Raw genomic sequence first — 16,345 nt, 5'->3', positions numbered from 1 at the left:
TACGGATATATCGTACCACCATCGTACACTTGTGAGATGGGGGTCGTGCACTGACCGAGTTACACGTCGTGGGAAGCCAAAAGACCATCAGGCGCACTGGAAAAGAGACTATATTCCTTAGATCGGGGGGCTTGGTGGCATCTTCTTCGCATGTCGTTGGTGTGCGAGTTGAGCGGCGTTTGGTGACCAAGAATAGGTCCGACAGACATATTATATTTAGTACCAAGGCCCATAAGTAGCAAAGGAGAATGAGGAGTTGGGATACGATGAACGAAAGACCAGAGGAGGATGAGACGGACGGCAGCTGAAATGGAGGCCAATGACGCGGCTCACAAGGCGCAACGATGGGCGGATCACAAAACGCAAGACACAGCATACGGGTGTAGGTGCCACCACACATGTTTCAAGGTTGGGGGCCGCTTTGTGGGGCGGGGGTTCGCTGCCGCAAGCTCTGGCCCCTGCCGCGAGCTTCGGCCCTTGCCACTCATACGTCCGTCCACCAACTCGCATTCTACCTCTAATGCCTACTGGCCCAAACTCTACTTTGGACGCGAAACCTAATCTCTATCACAACCAACCAGCCCTACGTAGTTAGTCCCTGCGCAGTAGCTTATTTTTATTGTTTACCTTGAGTTTTCTGTACATTTTCCACCTACAACTACGTAGGGGAAATGAAATGGTAGCTGTCGGGAAACCTCCGAAGAGTGGGGTAATATATCGAATTAGCGGCATATTCCCCCTGATCCTTCTTGTTTGGATCGCTGGGGCGCTGGACTACTGAAACGTCGTCTGCTCTATGTGGCAGTCACAGCCGTGACTGGTTCCTGCTGGCTAGGACGCATCTGCAGGCGGGAAGGCGCGCTGACTGGTCAATGAAGGAAGAAGCGGCAACTGGGGACGGCGCAAAGAGCCCCATCATCCTGGATATTCCTGTGTCTCCCGCCATCCCGAAATTCCAACCTCGGACTCGGTCTTTCCCTTTTCGTCTCTAGTGCGTACGTGAGTGTGAGAGAGAGAGTCTCCCTTTTCGACCATGAACAGCGGGTTAAGTCATCCTCTATCTACTTGTTGAGACTTCATTCTCCCCTGTCCCCCACATTCCGGACTGTTTGCCTACCTACTCAATACACTTCGCATCATCCTTATACTGTGTTTATCTAACTGTGTTGAGAGTATTATTGTGTACCTTGGATACGTACCTCAGTCTCTCTCTCTCTCTCTCTCTCTCTCCCGCTCCCCCTCTCGCTAGCATTAGCCCATCTCTTCTTCAGGATGTAGCATGGGATGAGATGAGACAAAGACAGGAGAACCACGAAACCGCCGCCATGGTTGTGACGGTTCAGACGGGGCAGAGAAAGGGGGGCGAGGCATACCGACAGAAAGAAGATCATAATACCTATCTACCTACGTATCGGTCCACGAGATACTTGCACCCGGCCCTCGCTCTTCTCTTTCTTCCCTTTCTCTCTTTCTCACTCCCTCACCTCCTCCCTCTCCATTCGCTTCTCTGAATCTATTCGTCCCTTCCTCTCCTTGGCGCTGGCGCATTGTCTAAACACGTCTCTTCCGTGCGGTTTATTCGATTCACTAATATATTATCGTTTGATAATCGAATCGGTCAAGTTATCCATCTCTCGAAAACAACAGACGGTTGATCCGTCATCACTCTTAGACTACATCAATACTTTCTGCTTCCTTCTTCTTATTCTTCTTCCCCCTTTCCCCCTAAAATGGACATGTCTGAAGCAAAGTATGCCAACATCGGCCTCGATGACCACGACTGCGATGACCGGAGCAGCACCGAGGTCGAGGAGTCGCTCATTGGCGACGAAAAGGCCTGCCGCAGCTGCCTGACCAAAGAGTACCAGAGCCCTACCGTGAGGAGGACAAACCGCTGGCTGTCCATGCTCAAGTCGTCACGCTACTTCGTCGACACCATCCTTCTGCTCGTCATCCTCGGCCTGCTGGTGAGGCAACAGACCCAGGCTCCCGCCCTGAGCACCTTGACACCCGGGGATGACCTCACTGGCGTCAGCGGAAAGTGTAAGTACAGCCAAACCCATCGACCGGACCCCCGGTTGAAAGGGGAGACACGTCGTGGTATTGCCAGGCACTTGGCTAACGTCGATATTACAGTCTCGACCCAGATCAAGACCTTCACCCCCGACTACGAGGGCAAGTATGCGCCCAACGACACTTCAAAGTTCTTCACCGATGAGGTCTTGAACAACTGGAATGAGCTGATGCCCTGTAAGTCGCTGATCTGGTCCACTATTCCTTGGCACCCGAGTATGTATACTGACGCCACCCACAGACGGCATGGGCTTCCAATGGGTCAACGACACCCACAAGTACCACGATCTGCCCACCCCCATCGTCTGGCCCGAGAAGACCGTCTTCACCACTTCCCTCACCCACCAGCTGCACTGCTTGGTAAGATCCCTCCCTCCCCCTCGGGCTGTCTCCACTCCCTCTGACTCTTGACACAGTTCGCCGTCGTCCAGACGTATTCCGGCCTCAGCTCCGGCCACGAGATCCCCGACGACCACCACTGGCACATGATCCACTGCTTCGCCTATCTGAGGCAGACCATCATGTGCAGTGCTGACATGGCGCTCGAGGGCCTCGAGACCACTTTCCCTGACCACAACGGCGGATCCGACGGCTGGGATTCCAAGCATGGTGAGTTGCCTCACCCCCATCGTGATGAAAAACTCGTAGTGTCCGTATTGGCTAACCGCATATCAATAGTGTGCAAGGACTATAGTCAGGTTAAGAACTACCTGGAAAGCGTCAGGGCATACGACGACAGAGAAATCTTCTAGACCACTGGCGTTTCATTTCAAGAACATACAATGTACAACATAGATCTTTTCAAGCGGAACCATATCCACGTGAATGGTCCTAAATGATTGATGATTAAAAACTTTCCGAAGCTTACCGTATCCTTCTTAGCATAGTGCTTAGTTTCGATACAAAACGGCCTTGTGGGTCCGTTTGTACTCCTTGATGGAACGGGCCAGCTCAGGATGCCTGCTTTCCAGCCACGGCGATTTGAAGTACTTGATCTCCTCAATCTCCTCCTTCGGCTCCTCTTTTGTCAAGAGCTCCCACTCGGGAACTTCGGAGACCGGTAGCGGGAGACACAGAGCGCAGTTGCTCCCCAGCTGACAGTAGCACTCGTTCGGATCCAACCGCCCGGCGTGTCCGTAGCCCTCCCACCGCTCTCGCTCCGCCATCGGCCCCGTCCACAGCTGCCTCTCGAACTCGCGGCCCGACCTCCACACCGCCGCCCGGCTCTCCGGGCTCGTGTCCAAGACGCCGTTGACGTCGGCGCTCTTGTACGCCACCTTGGCGCGGATGCGCTCCCAGACCGCGGGCGTGACGCCCCTGTCGTCCGCGGGCTCGCTGGACCAGGCGCTCATCTCGCCCGAGAAGAAGAGGGGCGTGTGCGAGGCCTTGACGCGGGCGAGGGCCCAGTAGCTTGTCTGGAGGAAGCCGCGCTGGCGCGCCTCGGGCAAGGACATGAACTCGCCGAGGAACCTGAGGGGCAGGCTGCATAGGACGTGGAGGAAGCGAGACATGACCAGCTCCGGGTTCGTCTCCCGCACCGGGGCTCTCTGCGAGGGGTGCGCCCGCTCGCGCCTGTTCCGCGGCGTCGCGCGGCCCCTCTCGGACCTGAACATGGTGCACCGCAGGCCGTCGAACCCGAAGCGGCCGAGCGGAACCAGCCGCGCGGCCGCGGACCTGTCCAGCTCCTCGCGGTCGTCCCTCAGCCGTGCGCGGAGGTCGCAGAACCGCTCGTCCGGCTCAGCGCCCCAAGTCCCGAGATCCTCGCCGTCCGTCAGTGGGTTTCTCTCCCACCTCGGGCCGACATCGTTTATCCCATCCGTTTTCTCATCCCCGATCACGGCATACCAATGGGACTCGTTGGGAGCCGACCATGCGTTGTCGGTACCGGAGGCTCGTGATTGGGCTGGGGACACTGTGCGCAAGTTCGTCAAGCTGTTGAAGACAAGTGTAGAGTGAGGCTGTGATACGGCGGAGACCACAAAATATCATGGCATGTCCGAGTTTGACGAGGTGCAGCAGATAAATTACGGTGAGAGGTTAATAACCTGCTCATGATAGATAGATGAATGATTGCTCCAATAAATACTGCTGTTTGATTGGGACGTTGACTAGCTGACGATCGCTATTTTGAATTGACAGGTCATACCGGGAGAGTTTACAGATTGCCTCCATATAGAGGACCACCAAGAGTCACAGCGCGTTTCTAAGGATGTATGAGATACGCCAAGCTAAACTTGCGATGCTGGTAAGCTGAAATAGATATTCAGCCAGACATGGTTGACTTGCAGAACTAGCGCGCCCGCAATGCACCCCCCCCCCCGGTTCATGAAGTGCTCGCGCGGCGAGCCTAGTAAGACTGTACCTGCCAGGGTCTTTCGCGGGAGATGATATCATCAGGGCTGACACAAGGCATTTTAGGACGGCGATCGGCAGCGTGATTGCGTGCTTTGGAATGCTTACTGCCAGCCAGATTGGCATCCTACAGGTCACTCTCAAGGCAGCCATTTAGCTTCATATGATATAACCCCTGCCACCAAGGGTGGCTTGGTTGGCCAGTGGCTGCATTCGCCTCCGTCTCACTGCAGGCGAAGCGCTGGCGTGAGAAGCTTGAAGAGAGATACGCGCCCTTATCACTGCGCGAACTGGTCGTCTATTACCGTGGGTTTCCTGACATTCCGCTGCCTACGGATACTTAATGTTCGGTCGTTCCCCAGCCATGGTTGCACGGAGCCGTGGTCACATATGCTTCAGAACAGCTTACAGCCAATCTCATACCCGGGCGAGAGTCACGGCCACAACTACACACGAGCATGGGCTCATCGGAAGCGATGGGGGCGGAAACGCCATCCACCAGATCATTTGCGCCTCTCCTTGTCCTTGAGGGACGGTCCCCCAGGAAGAGCCCCAACCTGCAATTCAAACTTGCAAAACTCCGGCAGCGTATGTGGGATAAGAGACAGTGGAAGAAAGCTGCAACGGCCGCATGGAAGGATGTCGGAGCCATCGACTGGTTCGCGACTCTGACCTCAATGTTTGCCCTGGGATGGATCACAGCACTCATTCTTCTAGCGCTCTTCCTCGGTGCCTTGTCCATGAGACGGTGGCCTGAGGCCTGCCAACCAGATGGCAGCTTCGATGTTTTTCTGAATCCCTATAACCTTTGGTCGGCATCTGGGTTCTTCCAGATCACGCTGGGCTGGGGCAGGATGTCTTTCGCAGACGCGAAGGCCATTGACGTGGCGTGGGACGTTGTAAGACTTCTCCGCTCCGAAAACATGTTCCCCATCGTGGGTCAGTATCATCATTAACAAGTAGTTGATAAGGTGTTTGGCCGCGGCGGTCAAGCCTTGCTTGCGTCGATCTCTTGGAGAGCGTTCGCCGACTACACTTCAGTCTCCATGCAAGCCAGGCCTGTGACCTACCAGACGTTTCAGACGATTTTCCTCCAGGACCAACCCGGCATTTGGTCAACGTTTTACCTCGCACGCGATTTTGCTCGTTCTCGTGGATTGCAATCTCGAGTAATGATGACCATCATGGTCTTTGTTGCGGTTTTCATCATGTTGTTTCCCACGCTTGGGAGTGCAATGACTGGATACTCGGCAAACAACGCCGCTTATATCATAGGATATGACGGCAGCCTGAAACCGTTTTCCGATTTCAAAATTGCCGCGTTCATCATTCATGAAGCCCATAGAATTAACATGACTGGCGATGTTGTGCTCACGTATCCTTCCTTACAAGGTGAGTCTTGGAAATGGCACGGATCAATCGATGACCGATCTACTTGGTTGCAGGGCACTGACAGGCAAAGACTCCACAATCTACAATAGAGACTATAATAATGGTGCATCCTTATCATATTCATACAGATGCATAGATGATGGTTCAACTCGACTAGGATATGGGCGATCAAGCCAAGAAGGAACACCCGCTGTACCTGTAGGGGAAAGATGCTCCATGCATCGCAATGTCTCTGACTGTATGTTTTCCCGGCTTCTAGAGTGACGCAATCTTGCTGACACGTTATCTGACAAGACGTCCAGAAATACGGATTTTACGGATTGGAGGATAAAGAATCCACTTGGATGGGTCAATCTCTTCCAGCGCCCGTCCTCAACATTTCGGCAACGTGGCTGCTTCCATCTGCAGCAATATATGGCTGGAACTGGACCGACCCTCGTACAGGCCAGCAACCATTCAGAGACGGAAATCGAGCGAGTTATGCGATTGGAAATGAAACCTACCTCCTCAGCTATATGAAAGCAAACGGAAGCTGCCAGCCCATGCGCGACCGTGAATCCAGCGCCGACTCTGTGCGTGAAAGCTACGAATGGGGCTTCTCATATCTTCAGCTATTTATTCTGACAGTCCTCTTGCTGGCTTGGACGCTCTGCCTTGCCTACATGTGGATCAAGGCTCGTCTGACGATGCGGATGAGGCGGAGATACGACGTGCCAAAAGAGTACAAGGGTGTTTTGGAGCTGTCCAAGGCCATTCGGAAACAACTCCAAGAGTCCGACCCGGACGACCTCTCTCATGAGCAGCTCCGCGAGGAGATCAAGAAGCGATTGAGAGGTGGGAGGATTGAGCTGGACAGAGTAGACGCGCCGGGAACGTACAATCTCTGGCGAGGGACGTGGACATATTGCAAAGACGAAAAATGGTGGCTGTTCGCCATACTGGGTATGTTAGGGCCCTGTATGGCGCTTACCTTGCGTTACAATTCCTTCGGATGGTGGATGCTCGTTCCTATACTGACCGCGATGCTTGCCATGCTCGTGGGCCGCTCGATAGAGAGTAGATGTGTTCTCGTTCTTGTCGGTGCTAGCCTGGGCACCATCATATTTTTGGGAGTCTGGTATGGTTAGTGGAGGCCCCAATCGGTCTGGTTATCATTCGGTCATTCGAGTCTACCTATATACAGAAGCTTACGGGCAAAATAATGTTTGCGATTGGAAAATTCACCTTAGATCTAGGAAGCTTCCTCGTTCTGGTTAACAGTTAAACAACGCAAGCAGTTACTTTGCATCATAGACGCACTTTTGTCAACACTAAAGACCTGATCAAGAACTTGTTATGCAGAATTACAAGGTTGTAACCATCGTATTCATGGCCCATTGATTATTATCATTAGTCATCTATCAAAACACGCTAAATAGGAGATATATATGAATGGACGTTTGTGCTGTTCGTCCCTTCACTCGTTGGGGATACGGCATCGCTGAATGTTGTCGCATGTCCCTGCGAAGTCCCAGAATTCGGGACCCAATGCTCGCTCAAGCCAGCCTCTTCACGCTGCGCGGGTAGCGGACTCGCCAGCGGAACGAGCTTCGAGCACGACGAAGTGTCTGCGAGCTCGTAGGTCTCGCCTGGCTCTTCGAACTGTTTGTAGTAACTATCGTTCTCCCCTTGTATGGAGTTCTGCCGAGGCCATTCAGCCCTGCTGTATGGTGTTACCGGCTCTGCCAACTCCGCTCGCTGCGCAACAGGTATACCAGGGTCACCTTCGAGCTCCATGTGTTCGCCGGGGTTTGCGTGGTGAGCGTTGTCGTAACCTGCAAAGGGAAGTGGACTGTTTACGTGGCTTGCAAGGCCGTGCCCAGGCGGCCTGGTGGGAGGAGAACCGTTTGCGTGGCTGGTGTAGTCATGGACCGCCAACCTGGTGAGGTGAGATCTCGTTGAATTGTTGTTGGCGTAGCCATAACCCGCAAACATGGTGGTAGAGGCGCTGGAACCTGGCGCGTCACGCTTCTCGTTGCGGGGAATGGATCTAGAAGCATCTCTAGACTGGGGGTTGCGCTTGCGGTGCCTTGACCAGATCCACAGCCCGATGAAAAAGAAGACTCCCGCACCGACTGCTACCGGCACGCCGACCTGGATGACAAATTCCGATGCTTTGCCATCGCCCGTCAAGGTGCCATTGCACGCTGCTGTGATGCGGTCAGGTAGAGTTCCGTTGCCAACTTGCGGGCTGAGCCAGAAGCTCCCCGCATCATAGTCAACGTGGAGATAGTTCTGTGAGAGAAAGACGCCGCCGAGAACGGGGACATTCTCGCCCAGATCGCCGATCCCGGACGAGACGGTAGTGCTGAGTCGCGTGTTGTTCAGCACCGAGTATTTGCCCTGCGGGTCGGTGCCGCGGACGTTGCTAACGAGCTCGTAATGTGGAATCACAGTTGTGTAACCATTGGTCAGTCTGATCGTCAGAGTTCCAATCAAAGGCTCGCTATCCAGTGGAAAGTTAGACTCGTCGAAAGCTTCACCATCGGATCCGGCATGGTTGCCGGTGTTGTTGCCGATATTCTCGAATTTGTTGAAAATGGCGGGCGTGAATGCGAAGCTGTTGTGGACGGTGTCGATGCACGCCGCCACTCTGGTACCGGGATCGGTAAGGGGGTGATCGCCGTCCTTGTTGGTCAGGATGATGTCGGCAATGGTGACCTGCAGCGGGCAGGCAGCCGGAGCGTTGGCTCCCCACATGCGGAAAGTGGAAACTTGAGAGGCGTTGAATCGAGCCTCGTTATAGCCACCGATGATGAGTTGACCATCGCGGGGATATAGTTCAGAGGTGGAGCCATAGTCTAGGCTAAAGCTTCTGGCGGGCGCGACCTCGTTTCTCAGGAAACTTTCGAGGGTTGAGGAGTTGGGCCCGAATGCCACAGCGCTCTTGTTCAAGGCATCGTAGTCGGCCCAAACTTCGAAGGGATAGCCAAAGGCCACAGCCGGGCCGTCGGTGAAATTCGCGGCATCGTATCCGTGCAGCACTGTTGTACCGCCATCATCGGGCTGTTGATCGACGGTTCTGTTGGAACTGTTAGCCGCTTACGAGATATAGACAGGAAATGTACGGTGCCGTACGTCACATTCCAGTCTTGAATGTTGACAACCTGGATAAAAGAGCCTCTTGTGGTGTCGTACACGCTCCCAGAAGACCCTTGGCAACCGATGAATGCAAAAGTGTCGTTGTTTGGGCAGTCCAGACTATTCCTCACGCGCGTGTTGTTCAACATGGTGGACATGCGCATGCCTTGTAGTTGGCCGCCAAGCGTGAGCTTGAGGCCTCGATTGGCACCAATGCCATTCGGAAATGTGACGTTCTGTAGAGACGCACAAAGTCAACAAAATGCAACAATATAACAACAAAACACACGGGTGGAAAAGAAAACAGACATGTCGAAGAGACCGTATGGCTCTCGCGAGATCCTTACCTTGATGGGCAGTATCAGTGGTTGTGCAGAATTGTAACAACTCTCGACTGCGAGAACGGGCGGGCAAAGGACGCTGGCCAGCAGGAACGCCGCCCAAGGCGTTGAAGGCAACAACATCACAAAAGTTTGCGGTCTAGATGTCTGTTGTGTCGAGGCATGACGGGCGGCCAACCAAAGCGAGTGCATGCAAGCATGTGGCTCTGACGGCGGAGCGGCCTTTTTGAAAGGTGTTGGCAACCCACCATCCCGGGGCACGTTATAAGTTGAAAGATGCCGACACCCTGTAAGGGGGAAGGAAGACGAAACCCACCTGTAAACTCCCAGGGTGTTGAAGGGGCTTACGGTTTGACACCTTGTGGAAGTCTAATCCCGCTTCAACAACTCGATGTGCTTCCGAGCTTTAATTGGAACCCTTCTGTTGTTACTGTTATATCTTGATCAAAGCCCAAGAGTTTTTGGAAAATCGGCTAGATACGATATCAACTCCAGTGGTACCGAACCGAAAGCCAGGACCACATAGCACATCGCTAAATCTTATGTTTGCTACACCAAAATCTTCAGACGACTGAAACGCAGAGATGCGAGGTGCTTGTCAGTGTCGACGATCACTAGTCATAAACCATGCTCGAAGCATCAAAACCCCTGTCGTCGGACTCCCTCTTCGCTCGGGCTCTGCGGACGCCGGACGGTAATGAGCTTGCAAGAGTGATTCTACACACTATAGCAGGGTCGCATTGCAATCATCTGAAAAAGGGAGCGGGCCTTGTCACTCATGGCATGCCGTGATCCGGCGCTGGCCCAGCGAATCGCTCTTGCCGACATCGATGCGTGCCTGGGTAACCCTTGCGTGACCTACACACCATAACTCCTCGTAGAACAGATGATCAGCATGTTCGCGGACAGGAGGGATTGATGGCCGTGTCTCAGCTGCCGTGGCTGAAGCTGTCTCGACCCCTGAAGGAATGAACCGATTCATACGGCTACCGCTCTCTACTCCAGGACATTGTCGTTTCTTCGTTGACGTTGAATCATTGATAAGGAAGGTCTGCGGATTGCGCACCGCGTGCGTCTTGCCCTTTGAATAAGAGAGAAAGTTGTAAATTTGAGTTACCCTTCCACCTCGCTCTCGGGAGTCCTTGCAGAATATGTGGGCAAATTGCCCCGCCTGCTAACGGCCGAGGGCAAAATCTGGGTCTGCTTCCTTATGCCACCCGGAACCGACGGGACGCCAACGTGGCACAACGTGAACGGACCAGGGAGAAAGGTTTGGCGGCGTTCTGAATATTAATGGCAAATACGTGCAACCTGACAGCGCGCGACGCGTCAGTCTTACACAACATGCTCCTCGACCGTTGCGCCAACAACGGCGTATGATGATCCTAGTTTGCCCACGTGGTAAGACACAGTAAGTAAGCCTGGCGTGCGATTCTTGATCCTGTCAAACTGGATCGCTCAAATCGTCGCGCGAACCAGCCGGAGTTTAGGTTATAGCCGCCCAACCTTGGATGGTTGTGTCACTGGAAAAGATTTCACCAAGTCCTTTGAGCACTGGTGCTCTTCTCTCATGCCGACAACTTACATGTGCCATCGCGACACAGAAGCAGCGTCCCGTGGCTTAGAGAGCCAACGTCATGACTACATGTACTGCGGATCAACAGTTTGTCACCGGTCCATCTACACATTCAATCCTCTGGACCGTAATAAGTTTGTTTGGTCTATAGCCTATCTTCGGCATGTGGGAAGGTTGGGTAAAGTACGTCAGGCTGGACTGCCAAATTCAACTCAGGAATCGAATGAAGCGATTTTGGCTACCGGTTGGAGATTTTCATTGCCCCTTAAGATACGGAGTAGAGAAACTCTATTGAGATAAAAGCCTCCACATTTGGCGTCGCAGGGGACCTATGCCGCTCAGATATGATTGGTGTGGACACTAAGGCGTTGCGGGTCATGCCTGTGGACTCTGAGGTCAAACAAGCTTTGAAGCGAGTTTCAGGCAGCAAATCTGGGGATATAACAGAGGGAGTCGAGCCGTCAAGTTCTCATGGTGAGATAATCAAGATGGTTTCTCACGCGGTTGATGGTACGTAGCATATTTCCCAAATCTCGCCGCCCGAACATCCCTTGGTTCACGACCACGGAGCTCTGATTCCGGCCCAATGGTCTAGTGGTATGATTCGCCCTTCGGGTTATAATACAATCCTCACGCTCAGCGTGACTGGGCGAGGCCCCGTGTTCGAATCACGGTTGGGCCCTATTTTTACTTTCGGCGACGTCCCTATGTATGGCTAACTCAAGCCCCACTATAATAAAGCTATACTTTGTGTCTTGTCCTATTACACAGCTTAAATTTTGACTTGTCTTTTTGTTAGTACTATATGTTAATTAAACTATACCCTTTCTAACTTGGTATAACTTACTAAGGCTATTTAATTATATGAGACTTAATTAAGTAGTAATAAACAATAGTTACTTTTCTACAAGCCTTGTAGAACGTAGCTTCTCCCTATTCTATGCGCTTAAATAGGAGTGTTACACCCGAGTGTATTGTACTAATGTCATTACATAACACACTGCTTACTTAAGGGGACATTGTAGGGTTGTAATCAGTTGCTAGTATGCCGGGGTCACGTCGGAAATGGCTTCAAGGGCATAAATGTATTCCAGTTAAGTCCAATATTGGCCAGGCATACGTACGATAGAAGCGTTGAATTGGGTGAAACAGAGACCAAATATATTGGATTATGATGTCAGGAACTGGATGCAGCGTGTTCGCTTCGGGTCGCATCTTCGGCAGCATCTTGCAAGTTTGAATGGTTGCTATGAACAGCGCGTAAGGTTTAAAGAATTACCTTCCAAGACACAATCGAGATGGGCTGTACCACAGAATTAATCTGCGTTCGCCGATTGTGACAGCGTGTTCCGCCCGCAATCGCTGCTGATGATTGCATCATTGCAGCTCATTGCGTGTAACGAACGTCATCATGACTTCGTTGATTCCTCGAGTTTCCGGGCTCTGAGTGACCAGCCAAACCCCCATAATCATTTCGCCCAATTCAACTTGGTAACCTTGCTAAAACACTACTTTGATAATTCACGAGCCCAATATGTCTGCTATGAAGCATTTCACATTGAATCCAGCTCACAGAGAAAGACTTCTCCGAGAGGGCATTCAGACGAAAGAGCCCGCAAGCCTTCCTCTCGGCAAACAGCACGTGCATCCCCGCGGCATATTTACCGAGGATGAAGACGCGAGTATATCGTTCGTTGGCACTGCGACGACAATCCTCGAATGGCAGGGAATCCGCATCCTAACAGATCCGAACTTTCTCCACGCTGGGGACCACGTTCATCTCGGACCTGGCGTCACAGCTGAACGCAAGACCAACCCGGCGATCGACCTCGAAGAACTTCCACCATTGGACGCGATCCTCCTCTCACACTATCACGAGGATCATTTTGACCGCAAAGTGGAAGACTCGCTGAATCGCAGTTTCTCCATTATCACAACGCCGCATGCTAAAGCTTGTCTAACATCTGCGGAGAAACCCGAACCGTTTAAAAATGTGGTGGATCTCGACTTCTTCCAAGATCTGCGGCTTGAAGTCGCCCGCTCTCCATCAGGATCACAGGACAAGCACGCAGCTATCAAAGTCACTGGCATGCCGGGCAAACATGTCCCGCCCGGCTCTTTATCGGCTGCCAACGATGTCTTGAAAGCTGTACCTCCGACAAATGGATGGATGTTGGAATTGGGGTATTGTCCCAGTATTGGCCCACACGCCAATTCTGCGGCATTTGAGACTGGCTACCGCATATACATATCTGGCGATACGTTGATGGTCGACGAACTCAAGAAAATCCCCGAGTGGCTCAATGATGAGCGTGTCGACTTGATGCTGGTTCATCTCGGGGGTACCACGATCCCAGGCCCTTCAGTTCCTTTGTTGATGGTTACGATGGATGCCAAGCAGGGCATGCAGCTTATTAAGCTGGTTAATCCTGATGTCACGATCCCCATTCATTACGATGACTACGATGTGTTCTTGTCGCCGTTGGAAGACTTCAAAAAGGAGGTTGATGCAGAGAGTATGAATGATAGAGTTGTATACTTGGATCGCGGGGAGCATTACCGTTTCAAAGTCAAAAACAACATATTGACATGGTGATTTTACAAGTCACTGTTATTTCATGATGTACTTGATTTTATACAATTCAAATATTTCAGATACAACAGTAGCAAATCCTGATGACATAGACTAACGAATCATCGTGACTGTTAGCTATCTTCTTGTTATCACTGCTTCGAAGAGGGCTTCCATCGCAGTTCATCGAGTTGGCCTAAGCATGATTTGGCCGACTGTAACTACCTGGTTGCTCTCCTTTCATATAGGGGGTACCGCGGCTGAGGAATGTTTCGGGGAGTTTCCTAAAAGTCCACGATATGCCTCGGTCACAAAATGGGTTCTCGGCCACGACATCGATGGAGGCTGACTAGATGCGTGAAACTCAGATGCCGAACACGGAATCTAAGGTTCAATATAAAAGTATGTAAGACTTGAGTGATAACGGCCAATGCTTGTGCATTTCGTGAAGCTTAACTTACCAACGTCTAATTTGGTGTTACCGTCAGACTAGTGCTGTAGTAGAAAGTCAGACTATAAATTCAGTTTCTTCAGTGTAGACCGGAATCTTCGGCACCTCTGCGGTACATGTTCAAGAGGGCCTTACTGCTGTTTAGATACATATGTATCCATTTATCAAGTCGCGGAACAGATCTCATCGGCGGAAAAAAACATCACTCAGGGTAGTGTAGCTTATAAGATTCGTGAAAAAGAATCTGCAAATCATGGTCGAGAAGTCGGTGTATACGTATTGTGATCGAGCTAGATCCCATGCGCTTTTCGATACAGGTGTACAAAAAATCACATTTAGTTCACGATTCCACTCAACGGCTACCCTAACTAGCTTGTAGCCGTAGAATTTAGCCTGATGATTCTAAGCCATACAGAGCTGCCTAATCAACTACTTCATATGACATGCTTTGATCTCGTGACCGATGGCGTATCCTGATACGAGAAAAGAGGTGTCCCGCGTAGGCTCACTAAGGTGGTAGTAATATAGACGCATAGTCATAATATGAGCAGGCTTAAATGTCACTGTTCCTCACGAAAGATTCCACACCACCAAATGGCCATTTGTATACTGCTCGTGGGATGCAAGACAAAAACATAAAGCTAAATGGACACTGATTAGCATACTTTGAATACTGAAAGACAAGCTCGGTCGCATATGATTTCTACTTACATCACTACCACTCCGTCTCGTCGGCTCCAGGATGGCTACCTAAACATACAGATTACCCTGGTACCAGCATACCACCCAAGGCCTTAGGAGAGTGGCGAAATAAGCCGTGATAACTTTGTCAGAGAGCTAGGTTCATGAATTCCGCATCTCGGATGGTTAAATTCTCTTAAGTATGTGCCGCAATTCCTCAAAGCGGCAAATGAAAATGAAGGGATTCGTAATCTTGGGAGTCGGTAGCTGCCGACTTGGTGGGTGTCCACCTACGCTTGACAAATTTGCCGTGGAACGACGGGTGGGACTACTTTACCAGCGAAATTTGTCCCGTTGGATATAAAGCACTTGAACCGCAATAGTCTTGGGCAGTAATCGAGCCGAGCCTCATCCACCTCGCGGTTCGATTCCCGTCAACCTCGTCAAAACATGTGAAATCGTCGACGTTTCACCTACGGAACCTAAGGAGCCCCAATCAAGATTTCGGCGAGATGCCGATCGGAAGGTTTAATAGTATCAGCCTCACCTACTGGTTATATAGGTGCGAACCTGGCTTCGTGTGTCACGTGAAATATAAGGCGTTGATTACTGCCCGCAATTATTAACAGCGTAATTTCCGATCGCCGGGTCATTACCTAGAAATGAAAGGCTGCAAACTTACGCACAGAGGTTTAACGGTCTTGAGGTTCTTGGCACAGTGAACTCTCAGCATATTTCGTGACGAATTGCGTAGTCTTGGAAGTCGATTGGTGTCTTTAAGTTTCCTGTAACGGGAGATGTACGTGGCCCGCGAAAATCGAACCCCGCCCCTGGGAACCCGTTCCCAGCTGGTCGGGCTCGCATCGAGTGTAAACTTGCCAAACCCCACATGGCGCCTCGACTATAAGGTTCACCGGCTGGGCTTACATCTGACTCAAGAGAGATGCTGCCCAATGGGGTCCTTCGGCAAGAATAAACGCTGTCACTACGGGAAGCTATGCAGTCAGTATGACTTTGAGTTCGAGTCAAATGACCGACTGACACCTTTCTCTGAATCTTTTCGTCTCAAGATGCTTAGAACATAACCCAAAGGTAATATACAAACCACCTACACCAATTGAGGAAGCGTAGAGACTACATTCAAGTACAGTCAGTAAACACCACGCCCGCATGCCCGCGCAGATTTGTGACCCGAGACACGCAGCCGGGCTTTCGGTCATTAATTGACAGGTGAAGATTAAGTCACAGAACGACGATGTGCCGAAATCAAGGCGGAAATATGGATCGTCTCGGACAACCAGCTTAACCTTGTTGGTCGGTTCAAGTTTGTTCAACATTTATTCGCTGGTACAACATGTAGCTTCCTGGTACAGACAATATGATCCAAAGAAGGCGAGATACATTAGCGCAGAGGCTCGGGTATTAAAGAAAGGGGAGACCACCAAGTTCTGAAAAAAAGAAATCCATCTGGTGAATCTTTTGTAGGTTACCACAGAATGAAGGTTCTATTCCGTCTCCCCATATCATATCATCGCTCAACATGACCTCCCTTAAGTTTATCATACTCTTTACACTCGTCTTGAACATCCTTGGCGCTCCTCTCATCCGCGAAATTGAAATTAGTGGAAATTCTGCTAGTGACCTCCAAAGTCGCGGTATCAGGGACCCAGCAGAAGCAGCTGGAAAGAACATTGACAGCAGCTTTTACTCCCGTGACTCTGGAACCTTCAAAGACATCCAAGATTCTGATGAAAAAGAGCCCAAGGAGATCAGCGAGATTTCTTCCA

General features: G+C 51.3%; 5 protein-coding genes and 1 non-coding gene across 6 annotated transcripts; 4 read left to right on the top strand and 2 right to left on the bottom strand.

Annotated features, from left to right (window-relative positions):
* The first annotated feature begins 1,621 nt into the window (after positions 1-1,621).
* Positions 1,622-2,894, top strand: LY79DRAFT_139022 (uncharacterized protein). The gene is made up of 4 exons (XM_060550938.1): positions 1,622-2,043; positions 2,137-2,250; positions 2,315-2,433; positions 2,490-2,894. The coding sequence occupies exons 1-4, from the start codon at positions 1,731-1,733 to the stop codon at positions 2,823-2,825; spliced, it is 882 nt and encodes a 293-aa protein (XP_060419964.1). The 5' UTR covers positions 1,622-1,730; the 3' UTR covers positions 2,826-2,894.
* A 69-nt stretch (positions 2,895-2,963) lies between these two features.
* LY79DRAFT_504762 (uncharacterized protein) lies at positions 2,964-3,584 on the bottom strand (the record flags this gene model as incomplete). The annotated part of the gene is made up of 1 exon (XM_060553540.1): positions 2,964-3,584. The coding sequence occupies one exon, from the start codon at positions 3,582-3,584 to the stop codon at positions 2,964-2,966; it is 621 nt and encodes a 206-aa protein (XP_060419963.1).
* A 1,127-nt stretch (positions 3,585-4,711) lies between these two features.
* On the top strand, positions 4,712-7,144 carry LY79DRAFT_534887 (uncharacterized protein). Its single transcript, XM_060556475.1, has 4 exons — positions 4,712-5,324; positions 5,397-5,817; positions 5,888-6,055; positions 6,112-7,144. The coding sequence occupies exons 1-4, from the start codon at positions 4,884-4,886 to the stop codon at positions 6,942-6,944; spliced, it is 1,863 nt and encodes a 620-aa protein (XP_060419962.1). The 5' UTR covers positions 4,712-4,883; the 3' UTR covers positions 6,945-7,144.
* A 43-nt stretch (positions 7,145-7,187) lies between these two features.
* LY79DRAFT_596878 (uncharacterized protein) lies at positions 7,188-9,170 on the bottom strand. The gene is made up of 2 exons (XM_060561795.1): positions 8,935-9,170; positions 7,188-8,878 (listed from the first exon to the last, which is right to left on the bottom strand). Exons 1-2 carry the CDS (start codon positions 9,099-9,101, stop codon positions 7,228-7,230), a joined length of 1,818 nt encoding a protein of 605 aa, XP_060419961.1. The 5' UTR covers positions 9,102-9,170; the 3' UTR covers positions 7,188-7,227.
* Positions 9,171-11,434: 2,264 nt separating this feature from the next.
* LY79DRAFT_t25 lies at positions 11,435-11,536 on the top strand. The gene has a single exon. It is a non-coding gene; the product is annotated as a tRNA-Pro (tRNA).
* A 770-nt stretch (positions 11,537-12,306) lies between these two features.
* Positions 12,307-13,511, top strand: LY79DRAFT_534879 (beta-lactamase-like protein). Its single transcript, XM_060556474.1, has one exon. It carries the CDS (start codon positions 12,389-12,391, stop codon positions 13,448-13,450), a length of 1,062 nt encoding a protein of 353 aa, XP_060419960.1. The 5' UTR covers positions 12,307-12,388; the 3' UTR covers positions 13,451-13,511.
* The last annotated feature ends 2,834 nt before the right edge of the window (positions 13,512-16,345 follow it).

This window comes from Colletotrichum navitas (genome assembly GCF_030913465.1).
Source record: "Colletotrichum navitas strain CBS 125086 chromosome Unknown LY79scaffold_2, whole genome shotgun sequence".
NCBI lineage: Eukaryota > Fungi > Ascomycota > Sordariomycetes > Glomerellales > Glomerellaceae > Colletotrichum > Colletotrichum navitas.
Note: the sequence above shows the minus strand (reverse complement) of the source record. Positions and strands in the feature narration are given on the sequence as shown.

What these genes read in the sequence shown, in the direction of transcription:
- LY79DRAFT_534879 (XM_060556474.1), top strand. Translation starts at nt 12,389, where the DNA reads ATGTCTGCTATGAAGCATTTCACATTGAATCCAGCTCACAGAGAAAGA.
- LY79DRAFT_534887 (XM_060556475.1), top strand. Translation starts at nt 4,884, where the DNA reads ATGGGCTCATCGGAAGCGATGGGGGCGGAAACGCCATCCACCAGATCA. An exon ending in TTGACGTGGCGTGGGACGTT is followed by an intron (nt 5,325 to 5,396) that starts GTAAGACTTCTC and finishes GTAGTTGATAAG; the next exon opens with GTGTTTGGCCGCGGCGGTCA. An exon ending in GCATCGCAATGTCTCTGACT is followed by an intron (nt 6,056 to 6,111) that starts GTATGTTTTCCC and finishes TTATCTGACAAG; the next exon opens with ACGTCCAGAAATACGGATTT.
- LY79DRAFT_139022 (XM_060550938.1), top strand. Translation starts at nt 1,731, where the DNA reads ATGGACATGTCTGAAGCAAAGTATGCCAACATCGGCCTCGATGACCAC. An exon ending in CACTGGCGTCAGCGGAAAGT is followed by an intron (nt 2,044 to 2,136) that starts GTAAGTACAGCC and finishes TCGATATTACAG; the next exon opens with TCTCGACCCAGATCAAGACC. An exon ending in CCCACCAGCTGCACTGCTTG is followed by an intron (nt 2,434 to 2,489) that starts GTAAGATCCCTC and finishes CTCTTGACACAG; the next exon opens with TTCGCCGTCGTCCAGACGTA.
- LY79DRAFT_596878 (XM_060561795.1), bottom strand. Translation starts at nt 9,101, where the DNA reads ATGCGCATGTCCACCATGTTGAACAACACGCGCGTGAGGAATAGTCTG. An exon ending in ATTCAAGACTGGAATGTGAC is followed by an intron (nt 8,879 to 8,934) that starts GTACGGCACCGT and finishes CAGTTCCAACAG; the next exon opens with AACCGTCGATCAACAGCCCG.